This window comes from Corvus moneduloides, chromosome 3, assembly GCF_009650955.1.
Source record: "Corvus moneduloides isolate bCorMon1 chromosome 3, bCorMon1.pri, whole genome shotgun sequence".
In the NCBI taxonomy this organism is placed as follows: domain Eukaryota; kingdom Metazoa; phylum Chordata; class Aves; order Passeriformes; family Corvidae; genus Corvus; species Corvus moneduloides.
Genome location: NC_045478.1, coordinates 25,951,969 through 25,979,902, shown reverse-complemented (window position 1 = coordinate 25,979,902; position 27,934 = coordinate 25,951,969). Strand labels below are relative to the sequence as shown.

The 27,934-nt window shown below is 43.1% G+C and overlaps 2 protein-coding genes and 1 long non-coding RNA gene across 7 annotated transcripts; 2 read left to right on the top strand and 1 right to left on the bottom strand.

Moving 5' to 3' along the window:
* Positions 1-1,726: 1,726 nt before the first annotated feature.
* On the top strand, positions 1,727-11,615 carry LOC116442062 (glutathione S-transferase). 3 transcript variants are annotated; one of them, XM_032104619.1, is made up of 7 exons: positions 1,727-1,791; positions 4,941-5,047; positions 6,436-6,487; positions 6,704-6,836; positions 7,405-7,546; positions 10,383-10,514; positions 11,274-11,615. In XM_032104619.1, the coding sequence occupies exons 2-7, from the start codon at positions 4,961-4,963 to the stop codon at positions 11,394-11,396; spliced, it is 669 nt and encodes a 222-aa protein (XP_031960510.1). In that variant the 5' UTR covers positions 1,727-1,791; positions 4,941-4,960; the 3' UTR covers positions 11,397-11,615. The 3 variants fall into 3 exon arrangements, with proteins under 3 accessions (XP_031960510.1, XP_031960511.1, XP_031960513.1); XM_032104620.1 differs by lacking the exon at positions 1,727-1,791 and adding an exon at positions 1,798-2,009; XM_032104622.1 differs by lacking the exon at positions 1,727-1,791 and adding an exon at positions 3,711-4,292.
* A 2,110-nt stretch (positions 11,616-13,725) lies between these two features.
* Positions 13,726-22,267, bottom strand: TMEM14A (transmembrane protein 14A). 3 transcript variants are annotated; one of them, XM_032104617.1, is made up of 5 exons: positions 22,185-22,267; positions 20,565-20,650; positions 18,798-18,899; positions 15,294-15,381; positions 13,726-14,311 (listed from the first exon to the last, which is right to left on the bottom strand). In XM_032104617.1, exons 2-5 carry the CDS (start codon positions 20,638-20,640, stop codon positions 14,272-14,274), a joined length of 306 nt encoding a protein of 101 aa, XP_031960508.1. In that variant the 5' UTR covers positions 20,641-20,650; positions 22,185-22,267; the 3' UTR covers positions 13,726-14,271. The 3 variants fall into 3 exon arrangements, with proteins under 3 accessions (XP_031960508.1, XP_031960509.1, XP_031960507.1); XM_032104618.1 differs by lacking the exon at positions 22,185-22,267 and adding an exon at positions 21,883-21,906; XM_032104616.1 differs by lacking the exon at positions 22,185-22,267 and adding an exon at positions 21,482-21,563.
* A 47-nt stretch (positions 22,268-22,314) lies between these two features.
* On the top strand, positions 22,315-26,017 carry LOC116442061. The gene is made up of 2 exons (XR_004239364.1): positions 22,315-22,479; positions 23,904-26,017. It is a non-coding gene; the product is annotated as an uncharacterized LOC116442061 (long non-coding RNA).
* The last annotated feature ends 1,917 nt before the right edge of the window (positions 26,018-27,934 follow it).

Sequence of the window (27,934 nt, the reverse complement as noted above, 5' to 3'; positions counted from 1 at the left end):
CCAAACCATTCTATGATTCTGTGAAATTATTTGAGCACCAAATAAACCACGTAAATGAAAGAGCCAGTGCTCTAAATCCAGCTAAAACTAGAGCACTGGCAGTTTTCATCTGGGTAAACTGAGGGCAATGTAGCTCTTGCTAAACCCAACAGTTTCTTTGTAAGAAATGTCAGGCAGCTGGAACCAGTTTTTGTCATCAAAAAAGGAAATAAACCCCTGTTTTTCAGCAGCAAAGCATGTATTAAAGGGAGTTGCTGCAGGAGCTGTTTCCCTCCTGCCTCACTGAAGCATTCAGACAGCACTTGCAGCTGCTGTGTGCTGTCAGAAACTCAAGCCAGAAACTGGTGCTGTGCGTACTGACTCCATGCCAGGAGGAGCTCCGGGCATGGCTGTGTGGTTTCACGATCCCCCACACAGATCCCCGCCTTTGCCCACACAGAGCCAGAGCCCCTGGCACACGGAATGCTTGGCACCCCTTGCACAGGGGCTGCAGTCCCGGTGTCTCCCCTGGTCACACCATCACTGCTGCTCACTGCTGCCTCGGGGGTCTCCAAGCCTGTCCCCTGCCCACTCCTGTCCTAGCCATGTCCCTGAGGTGTGGCTGCCTCGGAGCCAGCCCAGTGAAAATGTTGACCAGAAAACCCGGGCTTGTTACCCAGTGCACAACGAACCAATAATTACACACTTGAGAGAGACTTTGACTCTCTATTTCAGAGTTGTGCAAGCCTGGTTGCTTGGTGGTATTCCAAAAATCAAGCACAACTTCTTACTATTTATTCATTTTAGCAAGCAAAGGCATTAATGTTCATTGATTACATGTTACCTAGTTCTCTTAATAATTACTATTCTATCTTCTATTGGTCAATTATTCTCCCTCTTCTCATGCTAGTTAGTCCACATGCTTGGTCTTTCTCTGCTTTTGAGTTGGGTTTCTTGAGTTGGCGGGCTGTGAGTCAGTGGTGGGGGAATCTCTCCCTTCCGGAATTACCTTTTACTCAGCCAGAGCTGATCTCAGCACAGTTTCTGAGTGGGCTTTATTAGATTCTTCCTTATCTTGGGAGTTCTGCCAAATGCCCTCGTGGCCCGTAAATTCTGCATTCTTTGTATCCACTATCAGAGGCACATCCTTCTTCCCAAGCCTTGTTAACTCCCCCTAGGTCTGAGATCATTAAAACATGTTCAGCCCTTAACAAGGCAATTCTACTGACAAGCAATGACTCTTTCCAACAGCTGGACATCACTTAGACCTTGTTTGGTAGCTGCTCTCTGTTTCACGGATTAAAACTTCTTTCTTGTTGATTAAGCTTGAAAGTATACAGAGATCAAACTTCAAAGCACATCCTTTCTCAAGAAAATGTTTACATATTCTACATTTTGGAACAGAAACCCCGCAGGACTGCAGGGACAAGGCCGAGGTGGCTTTTCCCTGAGCTGCGGTGGCAGGGTTTGGCGCGGCGGTTTGGCGGCGGGGCGGGCGGTGGGCACGGAGAGGCCGCGGCCGCAGCCCAGGGAGGAGCGGCCGCCTGACGGGGCGGGAGGGCCGAGGGGCGGCGTCGGCGGGGCGAGGAGACGAGAGGAGCGTGTTGGCCGTGTGGCGGCGGGCCGGGCGCTGTGCCGGTGCTGTGCTGTGCTGTGGCGGTGCAGTGGCGGTGCTGTGGCGGTGCAGTGACGGTGCAGTGACGGTGCAGTGACGGTGCTGTGGCGGTGCAGTGGCGGTGCTGTGGCGGTGCAGTGACGGTGCAGTGACGGTGCTGTGGCGGTGCAGTGGCGGTGCAGCGGCCCGGGCGGACGGTACTGCGGCGGCGGGCGAGGGTCGCGGCGGGGGGCGGGCGGTGCCGGCTCGGTGGAGTGTGTGGATTTTGCCGGGATCAGGGCTCCTGCCTGGAGGGCAAAGGGCGAGGTGCGTGACAGACCGGCTAGCCCTCGAGGAACGTCGTGCCGTGCTGCTCCAGGGAGTTTGTCCAGGGGTTATTCCCCAGCCTCCCTCCGGCAGCAGGGACTCAGGCCGGGTGAGTGGGCACAGAGGAGGGTTGTGTTTGGCTCTGGGTAGGATCAGCGGTGAAGCTGAAGAGGAACTGCTCTTTGGAGTGCAGATTTTGCAATCTCTGGGGGCACTTCACCTTTCCCCTCGTCCGGACACTCCTCCTAGCCCGGGCGGTGGAAGGAAGCGTTCCGGATCCAGACTTGGCCCGAGCCCCAGTGGAAAGCAGCCGCTGGTGAGCAGCAGCTGCAGCCTTAAGGTGGTCCGGAGGCCGAGCCGGGCGGTGCAGCGCGGTGCTGCTGCGAGGTAGAACAGCCCCGTGCGGGACGGGTCCGAGCAAGAGCGTTGCAGAGAACTGCTGTGAGGCCCGTATCCAATTAGGAAGAAAGTTTAAGATCTTGGATCAGGTTGTGAGCTCGCTGCTAAATTAATTTACTTCTCACTGAAAGGCTGGTGCCTGAATTGTTTTGTACAAAACAACGTGGGGAGTTTTTAATGCAGCGATCGTAGCACTAGCTGTCTCTCTGACGCCTGCGTGGCTGTGGTCCAAGGAAGGTCTGATGCACTAGAACATCAAGAAAGTTTGTGATTAATTTTCAGGTCCATTATTGCTATTCAAGAAAGACAATTTACCAATTTTGTGACTCTTTTAAAATGACTCCTCACTATTTACAAAGGGATATTCATTACAGAGCCATAACAGGGTCACCAAAATACTTTGCAGCCCTATGTAGGTATTCAGCCTAAACCCCAAATTCAGACCTTTAGCAGTGCATTCCTGGGAAGATATTCACGGCTGTTTTGAGTGGAACACTGAGTTGAGACTGGCTCTGGGTGGGTTGAATTTTATCAGCTCCAGCTCTGCTTTGAGGAGAGGTCAAGGAAGTTTGCGCTTTCTGCTTATGCTGGTATTACCGCAGGCCTGGGCCCTAGGGTATATATCACCGTGTCCCGCAGCCATAGGGAGGAGGAGGGGAGAAGATCCAGCAGGCAGGAATTGTGCAGCAAGATTGATTTATTTAATTATTTTACAAACTCTTTTATAGACTTTTTTCTTCATAGTCTAATTGGACCAAGGATCAGCCACCCCTTGGGGTGATTGGCTAAAATCCTAAAACATCCATTGTCAAAATATTTTTCTACTATACCATAAACAAGACTTTTCAAGTTTGCAGGTGGCTTGGTTGTTTACATACTCCGCTACCTCTTCTGTGAGAGAGAAAAGTCTCTCATGGACTTAGAAAATAGCAAGAAAATCCTCGCTAGCAGCATTTTTGTATCTACAATGCTAGCCTGTCCTTATAGTGTATTTCCCAGCCTTGATCCCACGTGCTGGAGGTTAGAGTGTTTGTCCAGTCTGTGAGGGTTCTAGTGCTGTTCTTTGATGGAGTGGAGTTGAGACCTACTTTTTGAGCATCAGGGAATGAAGTATTTCTGAAGTATAGAAGATCAGGAGCTCTCTTACTTGGTATAGTGTAAGTCATACATGGGAAGTAGAAATGAAGTGTAGGTCATGGTCTTACGTGTGTAGGGCCTGGTAAGGAAGCTGTGCTAAGTCACTTCTCTGAGTGCCTTGTTGCTCTTCAGGTGTCAGGAATCTAGCTGGGCATCCAGCAGTGCTAGATTAGATGCCAGCTCCAGTCAAGACATAATCTATTGACAAGCACATCTTTTTGTATCAGGAGAACTTTGCTACTAGAGACTGAGGTGTCTGGGGACACGGCCAGGGCTAGGTGGAAGCTGAGCAGTGGTTTTGAAGACCTGCATTTTGGATGGGGGCACCTGTTTCTCCTGTGAGTTCAGTTCCTAACAGAGTGATGGCTGTTTGCTGTGGAGCCTGTTGAAGATAGCACCCAACACAAAGGACTTAAGTAGAGAGGGCCAAGGATGCAATCTCCCATGTCACTGTTCTATTTGTTTGTGCCTCTTTATTGATTGGGATTATGGCCAACACTTTGACTTTGTGGCTCAGCTATGTAATGTGAAGTCAATGCAAGCATAAATAAGCCTGCCTGTGGACAGATAAACCCTTATCATAACAAAGAAGCATTCTGTTAGTCTGTGACTCTGTCTTCTCATGAAATCTGCTTCATTCTTCTGTGACCCATTAGTGGTAAGAGTACAGCGTTAGCTTTGTTTCCAGCATCAGGCAAGCTCACATCAGCTGCCAGTGTCATACAGTGGCATGTGACTGCACATGGTAGGGAAATTTGAAAGGACAAAGTGTTTCATCCCAGTGCTATCATCTGATGGGCTGACTTGAGCCCCCTGCTGCTGAGGGCATTGCCCACGCCTTATCTGCGCAACAGAGGTCAGTTCCATTCATTTGGTTTTGATTTTAAAGTTAAGTTTTCAGGGCAGAAAGAACATAAATCCCTCTTATGGTTTGATTGTAGCAGAGCTAGCTAAATAGGGAACACAGTAGGCCTGGTGAAATATGTTGCTTTTAAAAGCATATTTGTAAAGGCACAGGAGCACCGGGCTCTGAATTGTCATGAGAAAGGTGAAAATAGTGCTGGTGTCACTAGTTTGGTGTTCTTTGGAGGCCATTCATTTGATAGAGTACATTTTTCAGGTATGGTATGACATGTCACAAAGCCCAACACCTACTGAAGAGATTGCATCACTGCAAGGTTAAAAATGTATTAATTCAGGAATACCCTACAGTTCTGCTTTGGTTGTAAAACACCAGTAAGCTGTTAAAATGACATTAATATATGATTTAGGAGATGTTTATTGTCATGATGTGGTTGAATGGCTGCATGTTCTGATAGTGTGTAGTTTTTCTTTTATTCCATTACTCCACAGGAAACTTGGTTGCATCAAGCACAAGTGTGTAGGACTTGGTTGTTCTTCTACTTCCACATTCATCCAACTGTATTTAGTAGTTTGGAGTGGGACATTCAAAATGCTAATTTAAAGCATGCTTCCTATAAGATCATCGCCTTGATTTTATCAGGAAACAAGAACTCTGACATCATGGTGGGGAAACCCAAGCTGCACTACACCAAGGGAAGGGGGAAGATGGAATCAATCCGATGGCTGTTAGCAGCAGCTGGAGTTGAGGTTTGTACCTTTTTTTTATAAAGTGATTTGTGATTAAAACAGGTATTCTCTGGAAAGGTTTCCCAATTGCATCTGTGCTAAGGGATATGCACATCATCATATATTGTGATGCAGAATGCTTAGATTGAGTGATACACTCCTGTGTTGTATTTCATGTATTCCTTGAGCAATAGTTGTACAGTAAAGAGATTTTAACATACAAAGAGAATTGATGGGTGTCATTTTTGAAACATACTTTAAACTGAGTAAATTGTTGCTACAGACAAAACTGTGGCTTTTTTTCAATGCTCATAACTTCCCTGTATCTCATGAGTCTTCTCCACTGAAACATCATGCATGCCACATGAAAACTTTTGAACATTCTCTCCAAACAAAGTGCCTTTTGTTCTTTGGGTCAGGACTTGAGTAGGATAAATCAGCAGATCTGCCCCAAAGGCAGTGTTAGAGGATCTATTTAGATTCACATCAGGTAAAGACCATCCTAAGGCATCTTAATTTCTACAATAAGTTTTTGTTTGAATATGGTTTTTTGAAACTATTTATACTCTGTTGGAAATAAAAGGCTTTTTTAATGGTGCTCACTTGAGAATGTTGCTGACAGAAAATTTCCAGAGCATGAGTGCTGAGGAAACTAAGATCTTGTCCTCATTCAAATGTCCTCATTAAAAAAAAAAAAAAAAATCCAGTGGATTAAAGAGGGAGATAAATGCTGTGTAAGAGAGGCACAATTTACAGAAAGTTTCTCAATATTTCATGTGGCATCAGCTGCTTTTTAAGTGAATGATTTGGTGTTTGTTAATGGTTCATGCAGGCAAATAGTCTGGTCTTTATAATGAGGAAGTTCTTTCTGGAGCATAATGCATTGTACAGTCCTGTAGGGTTGGGGACACCATAGTCTTGGGTTATTTGCTGGAACAGAGATGAAGTAGGGGGTCTGTTAAGGAAACTTTCCTGTCTGACCATCCAGGAGCCTCTCCATCAGTCTTTAAATCGTGGTGCAACAACAGAGTAACAGCTCGAGCTGGTGCCTGGGGAAGGACCCGGAACAAAGGAAACCCCGGATCTTTTATACCCTTACAGTCTAAGTGAAGGCTTGGGGTCATCGGCTCCTGCTGTGTCTCACCTGGCCAGTGCCACAGGTCCCCGGGCCCTTTGTTGTGCAAAGGGAGGCAGTTCCCAGCTCTTGCCTTGGGCTCCCAGAACTCCACGAGCAGCTGGAACTGCTGCTGCTCACCCAGCTACTAGCACTGAATGGATTCCTCCACAGGGTCAACACAATGAGAAGAGTATGGAGGATAGTGTGGAGAGGTGGACTCTAACTGCCAGACATCCTTCCACTTCTCCACTGCCTTTGGAGTGACACAGTGCTTTCTGTTGTTGCTTTTCAGTTTGAGGAAGAATTCATAGAAACAAAAGAAGACTTAGAAAAATTGCGCAGTGGTGAGTCTGTAAACTGTACTCTAAACATAAATTCACACGAATATAACAAAAAAACAACAGGTGGTATTTTTTTGAAGACCTGCAATATAATGTGACCTGTAAAGAAGAGCTGCTTCCTTGTAGATGCTTTCATCCCTGAGAATCAGAAATGTCCTGGTCTCTTACCACGTCTCTTCCTTCAGCAGCCTGAGTAGCTTGCTCCTTTTTCTTCCGTAGATGGAGTCCTGCTGTTTCAGCAGGTGCCCATGGTGGAGATCGATGGGATGAGGATGGTGCAGACCAGAGCCATCCTCAGCTACATTGCAGCAAAGTACAACCTCTATGGGAAGGACCTGAAGGAGAGAGCCTGGTATGGTAACAGTGCACCACTTACTAACACTCCTTTGTGATTGTTAATATTTACAGAGAGAATGTTGCTGTGAAGTATCTGCATGTAAAGGTGATGATGCCTAACAGACTGTCACTTACTATTGAGGGTTTATTTTGTGAGAATGGAAGGACAGCTCCAGAGATTGTAGAGATTATTTTGGGCTGGCAATTGGTAGCCAGCATCCTCTCATGATTAGACCTCAAAATTATTTTTTTTTTTCCTAATGTGGTTTGCATATGCAGTCTTTCCTCCCACAGCATAAAAGAATAGATTATCAGTGGAAAACAGCATGAATTCCACTTTAAATACATTAATTTCAGCCTTTTATCTTGCTTATTGCATACACTGTGAGCCTGTTTTAAAATTTGTGATTTGAAAAAAACTGGAAGTTGTCTCAAAGTGGAAGAACCAAGAAAATAAACCAGTGCCTTACGTTACATCCACTAATAAGCATTTTATTCAGTGATCACTTCAGCACTGTGTTTCAGGAAAATAATCAAAACGGAAAGTTTGAATGATATATGTTGAACAAAAGTATTTGTTTCAGGATTGATATGTACGTGGAGGGAACTACAGACCTAATGGGAATGATCATGTATCTCCCTTTTCAACCAGCTGATACAAAAGAAAAGAATCTTGCCTTAATCATTGAACGAGCTACAACCAGGTACTTTCCTGTTTATGAAAAGGTAAGTGGCAAATCACCAGTAGTTCACAAAGAGAGTGAGTTCCAGGCTCCCCCTCATACCCCACTCCCCTGTCCTCCCCACACATGTACTTTCTAGAAGGCAAGTGACAGTACAGCTCTAGAAATGTATGATGGAGCCAGTATTCAGCAATGTGAGAAGAGGGCCACAAAATAATTTTCAGCTGGTTTCAGTACTGGGTCTCTTTGCTGTACTTCTTTTCTTAGTGGCTGATGGCTCCCACCATTTTGCATAAATGCACCATTTCTGTACTTGTGCCAACCTTCAGTACTTACTGCCTGGAAGTGTAATGTGTTGTCATAGAATTGTTAAGGTTGGAAAAGACCTTCTAAGATGATCAAGTCCAGTTGTCAACCCAGCACCATGATCATATTCACCATTAAACTGTGTGCTCCTGTGACATATCCACATGTTTCTTGAACACTTTCAGGGACGGTGAGTCCACCAGTTCCCTGGACTATGTGCTTTACAACCCTTTACGTGAATAAAAATTTCCTAAGATCTAATCTAAACCTCCCCTGGTGCAACTTGAGTCCATTTTCTCCTGTCCTATCACTGGTTACCCAGGAGAGGAGGCTGACCCCCACCTCACTCCAACCTCCTTTCAGGGTGTTGTAGAGAGCAATAAGGTCTCCCACTCAGCCTCCTTTATTCTTGCTATTCAGAGTTAAATATATTTGTGCTTTACAGCTAAGGATCCAATTACATGATCTTCCTTAAATCCATTGCTTAAATGTATTATACTTAGAGACTATGATTGTTGTTCTCTGAGTTGCTACGTGGCATCCTTAGGTGTGCACAGAGAGGCTCTGCAAACAGGATACATGTAGCTTAGAAAGCATAAAGCAATTATTTACTGGCTAGCATGCACTAAGGAGTTAGCCTGAGCTGTGAGGGAAGGCATTGGTATGCTTGCCATCCCCTTAGAGCACATGAAGAGGCTTTCTTGGCTAGGGAAGAGTAGGTCAGGAGGGGATGGATTGTTCTTTTCTTCTCCCTGGAACATTGCCTGGATGTTATTGAACTGCCATTTTCTACCAATTTGCTGTTTGTTCTGTTGTTTTATTTTTCCTGTAAGGATAGTTTAATTTTTTAATGTGTTAAAATTTTCCTGTTTGAATTGAGCCAGCTGTGACCCTCATGTCATGAGTTTGCTTCTGTTTGTAAGTCTTCCTTTTGTGCCATATGTGGTTGTGCTGTACAGACCTTCTCACAGTGCTTTTTCAGGGCATAGTGGTCTCCTCAGAAATCTGCCAAGGGTACAAAGCTGTGTTGTTTCAGAGCTGAGCTGGGTTTCCAGCTTGAATCCCTGGTTACCAGGCAGCTGAAGTCCAGGACTTGATGCAATTTCATGTCCTTCCACTTTATTAGAGCCTTAAATTGCACAAACAAAACCCACAGAGGCTGCCCTGTAAAATAATGATGTAAATTACATAATCCAGCACTTCTGTAAGCAGAGTTCCCATCTATCCACTGCCATAGCAAGGGAGAGCTGTGCTGAGAGATATTGATTACTCACATCAATGTTTCAAAGACTAGAAGTCTGGTAAGTATTTTCAGTTATTAAACAATAAAAAATAATGCACCAAAATTCTCTAAGTGTGTGTCTAGGTGGCATAAACTCCTGTTGTGATATGTTTTAGTGTGTATGCTCCCTGTAGGAGAGTCTTTAAAGTAATCCTTGTTTGCATGTGGTAAAGACACAGCTAAACTTTTCCATGATTTTAGCCTAGTTAATTTTGTTAGAATGGTTAATAGTTTTCTTTCTGTACCAGCTGTTTAAGATATCCATTGATTCAGCTTATCAGGGTTTGCAGTCTATGTGTTACTCATTCAGCAAGGTGACAGGAAACATCCCTAGCTGTGAGCGTTCACTTTAAACCCTCGGCAGCCAGATGGAGCAGCAGAAGGCAGTGTAAAGCCCTGCAGGCAATCAGATTCTGATGCTGTTTGGGAGTTTTTATACAGGTCAGATAAACAAGCTGTGGTGGACCCTGCTGGAGCAGTGTAGGAAATAACTACGTGAAGGTATTAGCTGTGACTCTGCCAGTGATTGCTGCCTCTATGGTAAAATTGGCAGATGGGCCTGGAGAAGCACTTGCCTTCCAAAGTCACAGACCGATGTCTTACTGCAATTTGTTACTTGTTTAAGAGTAGCCTTAGTGTGACTTAGGCACAGACACGCCTTTCTCTAGCTCCTGACAGGAGGGTGACAGTCTTCAGGACAGAGAGGTAGATAGTTAAGACAGTCTTCAGCTGGAGAGCTAGTAACTGCTCTGAAGCTGTGCTGAAATGTTCACCTCAACTTGTCTACTACAGCTGTTAGTAGCTTTGGCAGGCTGTGATTTCTGCATCAGCAGTTTGCCACAAAGGAATCCTGCCTTATAAGATAAAGGGTAAGAAGGCTGTATTCCTTCATTCTGGACCTATTTCAAACTGTAATCAGCACTCTCAAATTTTGCTGAAACAACTTAACCTTTTTCTTAAAAATTCGAGGTGTGCTTACACATAAACTGGCCTGACTACTTCTTCCAATTACTTTAGTCCTGTTCGTGTGATTAAGTCTTTCTTACGGTACTGGGCTTGCTATACAGCTACCTGGTGCAGTAGGTTAGAGTGAGAGATAGGATCATGCACACTGAAACATGAATTCTGATTTAATTTTTTTGTTTAAAGAATATTTATAACTTTCTAACTTCATAGGTTCTTGCATGGCTTTGCTCTGCTGTATTTTTTTAGAAATCTGTCTGCAGTGAAATACCTAGATAAAATTGTTACATCCCATGTGACTTCTTAAAAATTTGTTCATATTTTATAGGCCTTAAAAGATCATGGACAGGATTATCTTGTTGGCAACAAATTAAGCTGGGCAGATGTCCATTTGCTGGAAGCCATTTTAATGGTAGAAGAATGTAAGCCTGATGCACTGTCTGCATTCCCTCTGCTACAGGTTAGTAATCAATCATCTGGTCTCAATAGGAAAGGTAACAAACAAATTTCACTGACTGTTGTTAAAAGTTAATTGGTGTTTACATCTTTTGAGCCATTGTACTGACATTTCTCTGGTCTGTTTGACTACAAAAACCTGCACTCAGTGCACTGCCTTGCCCCAGAGCTGCTGGGAACTCACCTTTCTCCTGCTCTACTTTTTCCAGCTGTTCTCAGCTGCCAGCAATTCACTCACTAGTGCTACCAATTTGGTTCTTTAACTGCTACTTTCATGTCTTCAAACACAGCAACAAGCATCAGGAAGGGAAGTCAGTGGCCTGGTGTGTCTGCAGTTCCTGTCCTTTTCTTTTGGCCAGCAAAATTAAATTTTTAAGAGATCATATAAAAAGAGCAGTTAAGTTTTGTATGTCTTGACTTCTGTAGTGCTTTGCACTGAGGTATTCCTGTCCTTGCCTTTTTTTTTTCTCAAATATATCTGCAGGACTTGGATTCAGGATATGGGTTTTTGTTTTTTCTTTTTTTCCCTTCCACTTTTTACTAGATGAATCTTAACTCTTTAATATTAATTTCTCCCATTCCCATCTGGGAAACGAAGGTAAACTTCATTGCACCAGCATTATAGATCAGAAAAAGCTACTACCTTTCTCTGTTTAATAAAGTATGTCTGACAAGTAAAAATCCAAGTCACCTGATCTTTAAACTATGAAGGATGGAATTATAATTTCCTTACTCTCACTGGCTTTACTGTTGCTTTTTACAGGCTTTTAAAGGAAGAATCAGCAACATTCCAACAATCAAAAAATTCTTGCAGCCTGGCAGCCAGAGGAAGCCACCAACAGATGAGAAGCTTGTTGCTGTTGTGAGGAAAATATTCAATATCTAATCTGATGAAGATAACCCAACCGTAGTATATTACCAGAGCTTGCTTTGTAAGGTTAAATTGCATAGATTTGCTGTGTAACTTGCATCATATGGTCAGTGTTGAAACAATACACTGTGAATACACTTTTAAATTAGAGTAAAAGGCTGATTTGGACCTGTTGAGTCCAGAAAGCAGTATTTCATGAAGTCGTTATATGAAATAAAAAATGCTGATACTTTGTGTGTGTTTGATTACTTTGCATGCCTGGTAGGGTAAAATGTTTCAGCTGTAGCTTCCGGAGTACTGTAGAAAGCCACATGATCTCCAACCCCCCTTTTATAAACTGCAATAGAGAGGAGCCACACCATGAAAATTGAGAAGTCATTTAAATTCAGGGCTAAAATCTTTTGGGTTGGTTCTCTAGATGGTCTCCTAGAAAGTTCACTGTCGTCCCCCACCCCCCCCACTGTATTTCACTGCTGTCTCTCTGCTTACAGCTGCAATTTAAAAATTGAGTAAATAAAACCTTTAAAAATAAAATCAAAACTCATGATCCTTTTAAGTTTAGGGGCAGAAGTAAGAAACTTTTCTAATCCCCACATGAATCTCTTAGGAGTGATTTTTTCAAGGAAAGATCAGTCCTTTGTTTAATTGGCCTGATGTGGTTTTCATCCACTGAAAGCACCTATTCCCTTGCTCTTCTTTTTGCTGCTTGGCTGGCTGATCAGTGAGGCAAATGCCCCTTGAGTGGTTTTTTTTTTAAGGTTTTACCTTCTGCAGTCACTTCCCACAGTTACGAAGCAAAGTGCCCTGGCTGCTTACTTTTTCAGTAAGTGAGTTTTACCTCAACAGTGCTTAAAGCATGCACTATTATGTCAAATTCTTTACCCTAATTTCATGGGAACCATCACTATTTCCTTTATGAACATTGCCATAAACCATCCTTCTTTGCACTTAGCTGTTTCTCCTCAGTAGGACTCCCAACTGATTAGGCAACAGTCAACCCGTGTACATAATGAATTACTGCCCAGCAAAGTTAACTCCTTTCCTGACTTGTGCCTAAGAAGAGCCACGTGCATCTCAAGAGGTACAAACCACAAGTGCCCCACTTACCTGGGCACTGCTGAGTTCCAAACAGGTTTACATTAAAATTACCTCAGTAGCTGGAAGCAGTGCTTTGCCATGCCCACCACAGTACTCGTTTCACTGGGCTATTCCTTGTTGCAGTGGGGATCCTGCAACACGCATATATCGAACCAGGAGTCCCGTGGAAAGGAAATATATATGGACGGATTCTTGCTAGATGTTTCAGAGATGTTTATTTCTCCAGCCGCATGGCCGGGGCTCTGCCCAGGAACTGCTCCAGTCACGGGACCAAGGGTCCTTCTGCCCACGCAGGGAACACAAACCAACCCATGGGAACGAGGCTGAGCAGGGGCAGGGAAGCCCCGTGTCTGTGCCCTCAGGGCCCCTCTCCCAGGGCTACACGGCGGGGAGAGGAGACCCCAACAGTTCCTCTCTTCCAAACAAGTGCTATGATTTAGGAACCATCACAAAGACTGGCACAGGACATTGCTATTGCATTTTGTGAGTGCAGGTGCCCTTCCAGTCTGAAATCCGTAACATACCAGCTTAATCACCTGTAAGCCTGGCACCATCTGGAGGTGACTGATACCAACATTCACAAGCAAAAGATTCCAGAGCTGCAGGCTGTGGTTTGGGGTTGGTAAGAATCTTTTTGTGTCATGTTGTCCTGTCCCCCTTTTATTTTTTATTGTCAGTTGTGCCTTAGACATCTAAGCTGCTCACAAGGCCTTGTCACCACCTAAGCCCCTGACAGGAATAATATTGGTATTTTCCTCATGAATTTGTGCAGCACCGAGATCTGATACATGATGACCTTCATAAGCAACCTTTGTATGAAAAAAATGAAAAGCAGCAAAATTTCTCTTTGTCTTCAAGAGCGCACCCACCCATACTGTTTCCTAATGATTTTGCTTACATCCCCTGTACACCAGAAGACAGTCTTAGCCAAACTTTGAGACCCAGGCAATATTTATTTTGTACACAAATCAAAGCAACTTCAATCCCTGAATAGTTTATGGCTGAATATTCTCCTTTGCTTACGGGGGGGAACTTCAGCAAGATAATCAGTTTAAGAGTGGAATGGCAAACCTGTTCCAGAGTGCTGGCAGTTTGGAACCTCTCTGCGCAGTGACAAACCTCAGCCATAGTTCATGTCAGTGGCAATTTACAGCATGCTACAAGTTTTAAACCACCACTGAGTACAAAGCAGAGCACCAGACTCTTCCATTGACAAAATGGCTCACTCGCCTGCTTAAAAAATTGATAAGCTTTGAACATTTTATGTTTTATTTGAATATTGATTATAGTTTTTACATTTAGAACCAGTGGAACAAGAACGTGTTGGAAAGGAAGTTGCTTTTCTAGTGCAACACAGTACAGGCCCAAGACATTTTTGATTTAAAACTGATTATTTAATCTCAGAAACTACAAAATTATACTCCAATACAAGATACCTTTTTAGCATAAACATGTATTTATATATATTCTTCTCTCAGAGACACAGTGCAAGAGTAATTCAATTTCCTGAGGCGCTCTGCACCCCTAAAACAGATCAAACTTAAAAAGAAAGGTCCCTTGAGTTAATAGACTGCTTAAATGAAAGTAGATCAAGATATACCAACAAAACACTTGCTTTAGTTGTTAAAAAAAGCTTTTAAAATATCAGCACATGTCAATAATCAAATAACAGGTACAGATCTTTTACAGAAAATATAAATGCAGTATAAGACCTATGTTCAAACTTGTCTTTCAAGTATGGAGAGCATGTCTGTTTGGTGGGCATGGCAGTCATATTCGGTTCTAAATTCTCCTACAGCAGCATAAAAACAAGCCTCAAAATCATCAAAAGGCTGAAAAAAACCCAAAACAAGAAAACATAAATATAGCTGTCATTAATAAAACCAGTGAAAGTCATCATTAAATAACAGTGCATTCATAAATAACTGACACTAGAGTCTCTATTAAGCTGTCTTTTCAAGTGTCTAAATCTACAATCTCAGTGTCTGTTGAAAAACAAAGCCACCTAGGCTGGAAAAGCAATCCACAATGGACAATAACATTTTCCAGTGTAAGTCCTGATTCTTAAATTTTGCACCTTGACAATTTACTTCTGCTTTTTCCTCCCTGTATGTAACTGAAGTAAAACAGAATGGTGTTATATTAAATCTGGTAACAATGAAGCAACAGTTATTATTCCTTCAGAAGATGGGGATTCTGATTTACACTTCAAAAAATGTTTTGAGTTACAGACTCATTGGGAAAAAAGTTTTGAACTTACTCCATAATTTAATTCAAAAAATTCAGTTCAGAAAATTGTATTTTCCAGAATGCCAAACAGCAGCAATAAAGCAGCTGGAACAGTTAGAAACATCATAATTTGCATTAATACTGACCACAGTTCTTAGCTCAGGTCAAAAATGTCCTGTTTTTCAGCAGTACTGTGGTTCCAGTAGTTTTGAATGCAGCCAAAACTAAACCAAAGTGTTGGCCTTTTTTTTAAGATGACTGTGTTGTACGAAATTAGACTAATTTTATGTGGATGTGTTCAAAAACCCTAAGGCTTATCCAGGTTCTTCCAAAAGCCTTACCAATATGCATTAATATTTAACTCCTGACCTCTCCTTTCTGTGCTGAGAAAGTCACTTCTTATCAGCTGTATCTGCCTAGTGAGAGAAAAAAGCTGTTCACTGGACCTCCAAACTAATTTCACTTAAGCTGTATAGTTGCTGAATGACAGTGACTTCCATCAATACTGCCTTGAATCAGGTGTGAAATGGCAACTATTTGAAAACCAGTGAAATCTTTGCATTAAGATCTGCAATGTATCTTTACCTCAGGCATGCTATTAGTCCGGCTGGCATTAATTTCTTGGACCTCTTGAACCGCATTCCCATTATAATGGTCAAAAGAAAAGATGAAACTGTAAAAGACAATCCAATATATTTATGTTCTCACTTTTTGCAGTGGACCACTCAGGAACATGTGGAGTTATCAAAGGTCATTGCTGTTTTCTTATGAACTGCAATTTAGTAAAACATTAGATCAGAGATAGAGTCTATAAAATCATTCTTGCTTTTCCAAAATACACCATTATGATTTCTTTTAGCTACAAATAAGGTGTCCATGTGCAGCAGAATGCTAAATCCTATTCCATGGAGACTAAGTTTGTTAGTCAGTCAATTCTACTCACCCATATCTACATTCATGGGCATACAAATAAAGTAGAAAGAATCTTGGCCATAGCAGTAACATGTATACTGAATTACAGGAATAGTGTCTCATAAATCACACCATCCTAGATCATTGCAGCTGTTTTCCAACTATTCAAGGAGCTAGAGCATTCAACTTCTTTTCGGTTTTATTTTTAGAATATTAGCTCTTCATTTGCTGAGCCTTAAAAACCATATTAGAAGGCTTGCCACTTGTTTTTGCTACAGAATATGGCTATCAACATCTCCTTCTTCATGACCACGAGTTCCTTTGTAGCCTTTTGCTACGAGGGAACCATCCTTGCCTGTGACAAGAGCTGGGCAGCCCAAGAGGGCAATAAATGCAGCACAAGCAGCAGAGAACAAACATCATGACAGAAACTACATCTTCTTCCTGGAGCAGTCTTAACTAAAAATGGAGGCAACAATGAACTCATCAGGCATGGGGATTTCATCTTGAACTGTGGCTGCAGAGGGCTACATAAATGAGAAGGCTGAGGAGAACACATAAAACTGCAAAGATAGCTACCTTCATTAAAGAACTGTCACTTGAAACGCTTCCTAGAAGTGGGCAGAGAGGCAGAACTTCTCATGAGCAGCAGGGCCTTATCACTCTCGCAGCCAAAGTAATGGCAGTTACACAGATCTCTTCCCTTTAATGGAGCATTTAAACCTTCTGGCTAATTCTCTTCAAATTCCACTGTCTAGTCCTGGGGCCAGTCCTGTGTTCATAGGTGTCAAAAATTAGTTTTAAGCTCACTTCAGCGTTATAAAACAAGCCCTGACAGCTACAAGTATCTTACAGAACTCTACCAACTATGTGCACTCATTAAAGATACCTTGCAAAAAAAAAAAATTACGCTCCATTAACCATTGCTCTTATTTTCTAGTCACATAGCCTTGATCCTCTCAGGAATGTCTCAAGAGTAAACTATTCCACAGCATGTGTCTTGCCAGAGTCCTGAGTATATTTACAGTTTATGACAAGCTACAAAGCATGTTCACTCTGTAATGTTCTTTTTTTTCCATTTGCTAGTATATGGCTGTTCCCAGGTTCCAGTGACTTTTTAAGACATTCAAGTTTTAGACCTGATTTTAGAAAGTTATATACATTCGCTGTTTCACCTTAAACCAGGTCAAAGAAATTCAATAAATCAATACAAATTCAATCCAGTGAATCATATTCAGATCAGGATCAACTTGCTCTGTGAATGCTACTAACTCTTGCATACTGAAATTTGAATTTCTACACCTACTTCAAACACATAAAAATGCATTAAAGTATCCAAGAGAGCACAGAGCTAATTTCAGATGAAGGAGGAAAATGCCTGAAATAATAATTTATAAAACAACTGAGAGAATTTGCCTGCGGTATAGGCTACATACTCTTTGTATGTAGCACAAGTTACAATAACCTTCCTATCAAAGTCTTGTACTAAAATATTACCTAAATTACTGTAGGAGACTCTTGCATAGGTGAAGAATACTGTCAATAGTCATGGTTTGGATGGATGGGTTGTTTTTAGATTTCCTAACCTTTTAAAGGTTTGGGTGCTTGCTTTATTTAACATTGTAATTTACTGTACTGGTTTCTAAGTTCAGAGTGGTCACTTTCTTCCATGCACTTAATTTCCATCTTTCATTTGTGCTCTAGCTGCTTTTCACACTTTGGCATGTTAAGACATAAGTGAAAACATTCTAGTTTTCCACAAAAGCAATATACATTTATAATAAAAAGCAATTAAAACATTTTTTTGTAAACATTCTAAACTAAGACTGCTTTAAAAAGTCTTTGTTCCTTTTACTCTATGTAAGAAGAACTTTCTAGGGCAGGTGTAGTGAACTCTGTCTCATCTCATCTCATTGCTGTGACTTCTACTAAATAAGTAATATACATTTCTCCAGCTGAGAAAGTCCTCAGACGCCTACAGCTACATGAAATGAAAAACACCGACTATTTTAGATATCAGACATTCAAAAGCACATTAAAGGAAAATTTTGTATTAGTCCCTTCAAAACCTGGGAATTGGGAAACAGGCAACATATATTAAGTTTTAATGAGTCTTCCATAAATTCTGTATCTAACTTAGTGGCTTAATTAACCCATAGAAGTACAATACCATACACTAATTAAAATCATCTCACACTAATGATTATAAATTTACATATACTTAAGGCTATGTCTTCATTCCAAATGAAGTTTTGGTGTTTTTTTAAACAGTGGGAAAACTTAATCTGAGCAAGGTCTTGGTGGCAAAAGTGGAAATCCAATTTAAGGCCATCTAGGAGCAGATCAGGTCCACCATTACCACCTTTTCTAAAGAACCTGGTGGAAACACTTCACTGACAATGCTACTCAACATTTTTTTGAAACGTAAATTTTTATAATTGTGACTGAGGCAAAGCACAAAATCAGAATGAACAGTATACCACAAATTCTAAGTTGAGAAAAAACAATTGTGTGCTCACATCATCTGGATTATATGTATTTTAAATGTATTTCTGCATGTGAAACCACCTTTGCTAAAACCATGAGTGAGACAAGCTCCCAACAGCTCTTATTGCAAATCACTTGGCGAGGTTAATGCCCCCCTTAGAGAATGTAGGTTTTGCCTCCATGAGGCAAACTAGCTACCATGACAATTACTGCATAGTTTGTATCCTGTCTTAACAGCAAAGGAAAAACACTAAATCAAACTATTTGATTCACTGGGAGTTGAGGATACGTTAAATTATGCAACACCGGATCCTACACCCACTTTACTGCTCAGATTGTGAAATTCTAATCTGTAGTGCTAGTGATTTTATTACAGTACTATCTCCTGTTTCTCAGCTGGATTTCACAATCTGTGCAATGTTAGGCAACCACCTCATAAAAGGAGGTGCTGCCAGGTGGCTTGACACTAGTCAGTGTTTTGCATTCACACACCTGCTGGCTTTGTGTGAATGATCCGCCTTACCTTGCAAATGGCTCCTGAATTTTGCAAGCTAAGTTGAAGTGTTGACCTCTATTTAAAACTCAACATTTAAACCAAAGCAATACTCAAAATTTACTAAAAAGAGAATTTTACATGCAGTTAAGGATGCTGCTTGTTTGTTTGTTTGTTTACTGTAATGAAACACTTACACAATGATATCTTCACATTTCTTGGATCACATGTTACACAGTAAGCTCCATAACCAGCCACAGAGCCAAAGGTGAGTCCAGCAGCTAAAGAGATTTTACTACCTGCAAGAAATCATTCAAGTGTTATTTCTCAATACAAGGTCTTTAAACTCAATCTTTATACGGCAGTTGTCTCTCTACACAGTATTATCCAAATATATTAAAAATAAAATGGATTTTGCCACATTCCAGCTTACCTCACCCAGTGTGAATAGAGAGGTAGTATTTCTGTAACTGGGTCATTCTAATACGTGGCATTAGGGGCAAAGTCAACTATGTTAGAGGGAGATGATCAGGATCCAGTAATACTTACACCTTGGGAAAAATACAACCCTAAATTTGGCTATTTTCTCTATCATACTTAATAAGGACTTTGGTAATTTCTCAGAACTGTCTGTTCGTTTTAACTATATCTTACTGCACTTGGGAGTCTCCAAAAATTGTAGAAATGTGTCTATATATATAGAGTAAATGGACAACATGTGTGGTCATAATGTCAGGCCTTTCAGTCTGACATCAGTCCTGGACAAAGAAATGCTATCACCAACATCCCATTTAATAAATAATGAAAAAACAAATAAATGGCAGTGAGGATGAAAATAGGGCTTCTAAAAGTAACTTGACATCTTCTTGCAGTGCTATTGCAAAACTGGTTCATAAGTTCCGGATATATCCCTAATATATTTAGATTTCTGAACAGACATTTGTCTTGGTATCGTATGATAAAAGTGTAGAATCTGCACAGCAGACATTATTTGGATTAAGCTGATCCCCAAATGTTTATAAATAAAGAATCCAAACCCCCTGATGTCATTTAGCTCCCAATCATTTTATTTTGAGTACTTTTAATCATGACTTTGCAAGAAATGGAAATCATAACCCATAAAAAATAATCTAGATTTGCCACGAGGATTGACCAACTAATAAAGAGTGAAAAGAATAGGTGAATGGGATAGTCAGAGAGTGCAGCTGGCTGCAAACACAAAAATACAGCGTTTCCAGAAATTCAGATGCGAAGCCGTGTCTCCGAGAGCACAGCATGTGCACACTGCGAAGGGAGACAGTGACCCTAAATCACAGGAATGGTGACGGATAATGGCCACAGGGCCGGAGAGTGAAGCGCTGCCGAGGTTTGTGAACCCGCCTGCAGCCCCGCCGGCCCGTCCTCGGTACCGCTGCGACCTCTGCCGGTGCAGGGCCCGGGCACGGCGCTGCCACCCGCGGGACCGCGAAAATCCCTGGAACACCGAAACTGCGCCTTGTGGTACACTGCCCGCTAAAACCTGCCTCGTTATCTTACTGTGAAAAGGCACAGTTCTAACAGTACCAGAGAATTAACCACCAACTCAGAGCACATAACTAAAGGGGTTTATTTCACCGTGCATCTGGAAATGTCAGAATCAAGCCTGGATGTCTCTGTAGAAAATAAGCTTTAATCAAGGATCTACTGTGCTCAACACAGGAATGATTAAAAGGAGATGAGAAAGCTCAAAATGCACTTAAGGTCAAAGATAACATGACAACCCCCACTCTTTGCCCTGAAAACAAACTCAAGTGCTTCAGCTGGCCCAAGTACATCTCATGAGACTCAGTGCATTTACAGCAGCATATGATGGATGTAAAATGCAGTTGTGTTACAGCAAAGTTACAGTTACAGCAAAGTTGTCATGTCTAACACTGCATAGAGGAAATTCAAATGCTTTGATTTCCTGCTGTCCCAGTACTTACCTTTACGAGTGTAAGCTACAACACCTCCAAACATCAGCAATGAAGCATATGCAAAACCAATCCAGTCAACAGCCATGGTCCCAACTCTGGAAAAAAGCCAAAACATATTGCAACTGAAGGCAAACAAATTCCTTCCTCGTGGTAAAAAAGAAATCATTATTTAAAGGGTTCTAAATAACACTACAATCTCCTAAGTTGTGTTTGACTACTGTGTCAAAACATTCAGAAGGTGAAGGTGTGTGTGCCTTTTGACTATTGTACCATCCTTTCACTAACTGCTGCCCTTCCTTACACCCCAGTATCTGGGTATACCGTATTTCCATTAGCAGATTTTTTGGGATGTACGTGGCATGCATTTTTCCCAGTCACAAATACATGTATGCAGGCAAAAAGATTGACACCATCCAAAGAACGTTTTGTCGCACTTGTGCTACAGGGCTGAGCTGAGCGCACACTATGGATATGTACAGGTCTTCTGAGTGCTCAGCTCAGTGCTTTCATCCCCTTTCAACCACACTGCACCTGGTGCATTTCAAGCGGAATCTAACAAACCCTGCACCAGACAAAAATACCAATTTTCAGAGTCTATTCAATGTTTCCAGACAGAAGCTTAGGCTGTTTTGGGAAGCTATACATACAGCTGCTTCGGCCTGTGTCTATGCCCTTTTGTTTCACCTTTACATTTTGGTGCATTGTCTGAAGTTAGGCTTCTGCCCCGCAGGAAGCATTTAAGGTTCTGTTGTGATGCTGGTCCCTACTTCCCTGGCAGTGCTGTGTGAAGGCATGAATGGCAGTGCTCTGCAGCCAGAGAGCTCCTGCAGCACCACGGCCTCTCTCCCATCAGCTGGTGGGACACATCTTTTCCCTCCTTCTCCCAAATTAAGTATACACTTAATTAAGTACGTCCTTCTTTATACCTCAGCGCGTGTGTCCTTTGTTGGGGTCCCTCCCCTGCCATGTAGCCCTGGGAGAGGGGCCCTGAGGGCACAGACACGGGGCTTCCCTGCCCCTGCTCAGCCTCGTTCCCATTGGTTGGTTTGTGTTCCCTGCGCGGGCAGAAGGACCCTTGGTCCCGTGACTGGAACAGTTCCTGGGCAGAGCCCCGGCCATGCGGCTGGAGAAATAAGCATCTCTGAAACAGCTAGCAAGAATCTGTCTGTCCTATATAGTTCCTTTCCACGGGACTCCTGGTTTGATATATGCGTGTTGCAGTATCCCCACTGCAACAGTCCTTGACCACAGTGTTAAAGGGCAGTAGCAAACAGTGCTCACTCAGCATTTCATGTCAAGCCTTTAGTATTAAAAGTAAGCAACTCACAGCGAGCCCCCTCCTCCCCAGGTCGTAACCCCTCAGGACAAAAGCTGGATTTAGGGGCCATGGCACCCCGGAGAGCGAGGTTTGCAGAGGCAGGGGCCAGGGATCCCCAGGCCTTTGATGTGCCTGGCCTTCGCGGCCGGGCCCGCTGCCCGGACCCGCAGCCTGCGACTCGCTTCCCAGCGCCGGGCGCAGCCCCCGACAAACAGCAGGTGCCTGCGGAGGGCGGCCCCGCACCCCGCCCAGCCTCCCGCTCGCCCAGGCCGCCCACCCCCCCGCGGCTCGGCCCCGCCGCCCCGCCGTACCTCGTCCCGCCGCGCCGCCCTCTGACCTGCCGCGGCCCCGGCCCCGCCTCCCGCCGGGCTCCGTGGGGCGCCGGGCCCGGCCGAGCTGCGGCGTCCCCGGCTCAGCCCCTCGGCGGCGGAAGGAGGGCGCCTGTCGCCGTCATGGCGCGGCCCGGCCCGCCCGTAGCGCCGCCGGAGGAGCGGCGGCTGGCGGCGCTTGGCGGAGCCGGGCTGCGGGAGACAAGCGGGTGACCATGGGCCGGCGGTGCCCTTGCGGCCAGGAGGGCAGTGGTATCCAGGGGTGCATCGGGAAGAGGTGATCCTCCCCTTCTTCTCGGCCTTAGTGAGGCCACATCTGGAGTGCTGTGTCCAGTCCTGGGTTCCGCAGTAAAAGAGAGACGTGGAACCACTGGAGATGGTCCAGCGGAGGCCACAAAGATGACTAGGTGTCTGGAAGATCTCTTTTGTAAAGAGAGGCTGCAGGACCTGTTCTGTCTAGAGAAGAATGAGAGAGGGTCTCATTCATGCATATAAATATCTCAAAGCTGGGTGTCGGGAGGGTGGTGCCAGACGTTTCTGGTGGTGTACAGCAACAGGACAGGGAGCGATGGCCATAAACTAAACCACACGAAATTTCAGCTCAGTTGGTGAGAACACGGTGCTAATAATGGACTAGATGGTCTGCAGGGGTCCCTTCCAGCCCTAACAGCTCTGTGATTCTCTGAGTCGTGGCTGTGCTGGTGCAGGGCAGCAGGGCAGCACACTCTCTTTGTTGGGGCCCCTCTATGACAGCGTCCTGCTCCGGGGTGGGCATCTCCTGCTGGAGACTCTTTATCCAGCCCTTTACACAGTGGAAAGGTCCGTGGATATTTTACTCTTTTAAGGCCAACCCCTCTTGCCTTGCCGTGTTTGAGATGGAAGAGCTCATGAACGAGGGAGTCACGCCTGCAGATCCACCTGTCCCTAAAGCATGCCCATCCCACAGATGGGCAGGGGCAGGGTGAGGGTCTCCTTCCTGCAGCCCCCACAGGCACCCTGTGACCCAGCAATGGGCACTCGTTGCTGTGCCAGGCACCCTTCTGTCCCCTGCCTCTCTCCTAAGAAAGTTTCTCTCTGTCCTTGCTTCTGTTTTTTGAAAGTCTGAGGGCTGCTGCATGAAGTCAGGTGAGCAGGCACGTAGGCTGAATGCTGGTATGTGTTTGTCAGGGAAAACAGCAGGCACAAGCCCCAAGACTCTGATACTGAACACGTAGCTAATTTATGAAACTGCTTGAGGTGGTTATTTTAACACCCCGACTTCTTGTCTGCTAGCCTTGTTTGCTGGACCTATTCCACTACAAGCTATTTTTGTCCATATTTTGTCCCCCTCCACAGTGTTTCTTTAGCTTTTTGTCAATTGAGCGATTCTTGACCAGCACAGGATGTGTCCTTCAGGAGTGATTCAGGGGTGCCTGTATGCAACATTCCCCACACTTCCGTTGTTCCCACAAACAGACTGAGCATAAACATGGCCACAACAGGGAGAGACTCACAATGCCATGTGATAGGACTTGGATACCTGCCTTCTTCAGGGGTCATTTGAAAATCTCTGCCAAAATCCCGTGTTTCCTTTAGATTTCTTTGCTTAAAGGTGTGGGAGTTTTCCGCTCCAAAGAGCTAGCTGGAAAGCAAATCAGCATTCTCATTAGGGTTAACATATCTAATTTCCACGCCTAATGTTCCATTTGTTTTTTCTTGTAGTGTTTAACTGCTGCAACACAAACCCACTCCATGTGAGCTGTCCAAGTCTTCTGTCTGCTCAGTGGAAAACAGAACTGCTCTCCTTATCTCACCACAGTGTCTGTTGGAAGGAAGACTGAAGGTGCAGCAACTTTGGAAAACAAACGTAGGACACTTGAGGGCAGGATGGCTCCAAAATGCAAACAAAAAGTGGATTCATAAGCTGAAATCCAGAAATCTTGGATTTCTTGATGAAGTATTATGAGACTTGCAGCACTTGAAAAGCACAGTAAAATAAACAGGGAATTAAATGGAGCAGAACCATGCAACTCTATTTGAGGGGATTCCAAAGTGGAACACATACAGTATCTTTTGGCACCTCTAGGATAATGACCAGTTGTGATTACTGATTCAATGATACTCATCACTTAAGCAGACTGGGTGACCCTGAAGTCTGGATAAAATTTGGATTCACATAATTATATGCTGCTTGTTATGTTCCCTTCAATTTTCAATTACAAAAAGTATTTGGTACTGTTTTCCCTAAGGTTTTACTTAACTGTTGTCTGATGTGAAATGGTTGCTGTATTTTACAGCACAGATGGGAGGTTTTGAATAGGAGGAGAGTTAATTAAATTAGTTTGTTGGTAGCATGACAAATCAAACACCTCAGTCCTTACAGTGAAGTATAACAGCCCCAGCAGCATAGCTAGTGTTATTGTTGCTATGTGCTTTCTAGTATAGTTTTCACTTGCTTGTTACTGCCAATCTGAGCTGAAATTTCCCCTGCTGGGTGTCCGCTTCCAGCTGTTTTGTTTTAGTTTGTTTTGGTTATTTTGTTTTGTCTTATGATTTGTTTGCTTTGATTTTGGAAAGTTCCATTTACAACAATTGAGCCAACTACAAGGATGAATTTAGGGGAGAATACATGGTTTTGTCCATTATAAACATAACCATTTCACTGAACAGCCCCTAGCATCTCTCTGCTTTGGAAAAACAAGCTTTCAAATCTGGCAAGCAAATTGCCTTAGTTTCAGGGATATATTTTTCCGTGTTCAGGAAAATGTGACCTGAAGAGAAAAAGAATTTAAAATGTAGAGTGGAGGCTTCTTAAAATTGTACAGCCCTGTCCCCAGAAAGTTTCACCCATATCGATCATGTGTGACCTTGTGTTAGCCCCGGCTACATTCTCACCTGAATGTAGGCATTCTTCCCTGAGAAAGTCTGAGCTTGTGCCTTTCTTTGCTTATGTCCTGTCTAAAACAAGAAGCCTCTAAGGGGCTTGTATAACACAGTCCATCTCCCTCCCCTGGAACATTTTTGCTGGGGCTACCTGTTGTTAGAGAAGGTGTTGGCAGCATGAAGCACATAAAAGACCTCTCTCTGCTGTAAGCTGTTTGTGTTATTTGTTGGTTTTCCTGTATTAACTCTAAAGGATACTCATAGTTGTAAGCACCAAGTAAGATTTAATGCCAATTGCTATCCCAGAACATAATGTGATACCAGAACGGATCTGTGGAATGGAAGAGTGCCTCTGAAATCCCATAGACAGAAGAAAAGGTCCTGAGATAGGGAAAAAAGAGCAGCTAAGCACCCTTACACAGGTGTAGTTCTGGAATATTTTCGTGCAAAGATTGTTCTCATTGGGTGGGATTATGGAAAAAGATTGATGTTTTCCAAATCCTGCAGAACTAGAAGTAGGGGCAGTCATTGAAACCAGTAGGAGATTGGTTTAGAAAAGATAAAAGGGAGTATACTTTTTTTTAATGTAGCAGATATAGTGAACTTGTGGAATTTACTGCCAGCAGAAGTTTTGGAAGCAAATAGGCTAGCAGATTGGAAAGGAGACTAAACAATTAAATGGACTGCATATTCATAGAGACATGAAAGAAGAATTTAGTAGGGATATGCTCTCTAGCATCCCTAATACAGTGGTTGTGGGTGCTGGAGGAGAATAAAGGTAATGTATATGCCTGGCTTGCATGTTCTCTTTAAATAGTATCTCTTGTTATTAAAGAAAGGATACTGGGGATAGCTGGATATGGGTCTAACCCTCCAGGAGATCCGTTATGTTTTTTTCAGGGCTCTGATTTTGTGTCCACAGGTATGCGAGAATAAATGCAATGTTAGTAGGAGTTTGTATTTTATTTTTTGAGGATGATGCCTCAGGGTTCTCTTACTTCAGTAAGACCTGAACCATAGGTCACTAACACTGCATTGTACCCTATTGAGGAAACATACACTTTCCAATACATACACAATCCACATAATATTAGTGCTTGGATAGGGACTCAGACTGGGCTATAGCCCTCCTGATGTTGCATTTTCCCCAGAGATCCTTCTGCTCTGTCTGCATAGAACTTGATGAATACTCATGTCTGAGGAAAGATTTCATAAGCTGTGATAGAATTTCCCCCAGGATATCAGTGTATTTTGAGAATATTATTTGAGAGTCATCTGCTGGAAAACATCTAGTGCAGCTGAAGGAGAGAGTGCCAGATTAGACAGATTACTAGGCATGAATCCCAGCCCCTATTTGTATGAGTACTCCTTCTGCCTTTAGATAATCACATTAACATCAGGAGTATTGCTTACACAAGTATTACTGAGAAAAAGTGGTGAACAGGCTTGGGCCGTCACAGCAGTGGTTTTGTTCCAGCACTTTCCTGGTGAGATTTTGATCTTTTCCTCTTCAGAGCTCATTAAAGTTGGTATATTCACTAAGGAAGACCACCCACTACTCAGCAACCTCCTGTAATGATTACCAACCCATCTTTTACATCTATCAGAAGTAATATTTTTAACAGTTCAGATATTGTTTTCCTTCCCCTTCCTAAGCTCTTCCCATGCTTAGAGATACACAAGTACTGTCTTTCATGCTTGGTTGATTATGAAGCCAGATCTTTTGTCTCCTCTGAGGGTTTTTTTGCTGCTCCTCCACTACAGATGAGCCAGAAACCTTCCACAAACATATGCTAGAGGAGCCTCCAGTGGGTGGTGAGACTGGTATCTCATGGTGGTTGTCATCAGGCAGCATGGGTTAGGATATGTCTCCTGCCAAGCCTGCCTGGAGAAGCACAGCTCGGTGAGACCTTAGGGATCTTGACTAATAACAGCAGTAACCTAATTGGAAAAAAAGAAAAAAGCTGTATTCATTTTTTTTTTGTGGCTGATGATACCCAAAGGAGTACCACTGTGAGTGCAAAGGGAAGATTATAAACATCAAATCATAGAAAGTGTTTACATGTCAACTATTGGGTGCAATTACTCAAGCTTGGAAAGGATGAAGTAATTTTTATTTGTACACCTAAAAGGAGAAGCCAAGTTAAAGTACTTATATAGATCAGCCTCCAAAAATTAAAGTGTGAGATAAACAATGCCAACAACACTGTAACCAAAAATCCAGATTTCAAGCCAAATATCTATGAAGGAAGAAGTATTCAATGGAAAATATCATATTCCTGCAGTCTTTCTGACCACAGAGTTACACTCATTATGGTAAAGCTATAATTGCAGCCTTGTGAATACAGTGCCGCAGACAATGGCCTGTCAGTGTTTTTCCACTATAAACTCTCATGTGAGGTTTGCAATTTTGTGAAATACAATTATCTTTGGCTGGAATATTCAGCTACATTCTCATCCCAGAAATTGACTTTTTTTGTGTGTGTGTGTTTGTTTCCTTTACCAAGTTGTTCAAAGTTCATTGGTAAGTGTTTGAGCCTTTCTGATTGCTTAGCTGCTTGTGCCTTGTTCATACTGTGAGGATGTGTGGAGAGTTTGCTGTCACTGGTAATGCATCAGTGCTTCACAATATTTAGGGCTGCCAGGCTGTTGCAGAGTCCACACTTTGGACCAAATTGCCTACATTTGTAGCGATGTGGTTTGGGAAAGTCAGGGCAGCAGGATTATAGCAAATTAGCACTGACTAGCATACCCGGGCATGCACAGCAAAACATGCTTTAGGGAATACTAGACTATATTATTCCAGCTGTGGAAGGAAGGAGAATTGGCCAGGCCAGTTAAATGGGTAAAACTGTAAAGATTTGTCTGTC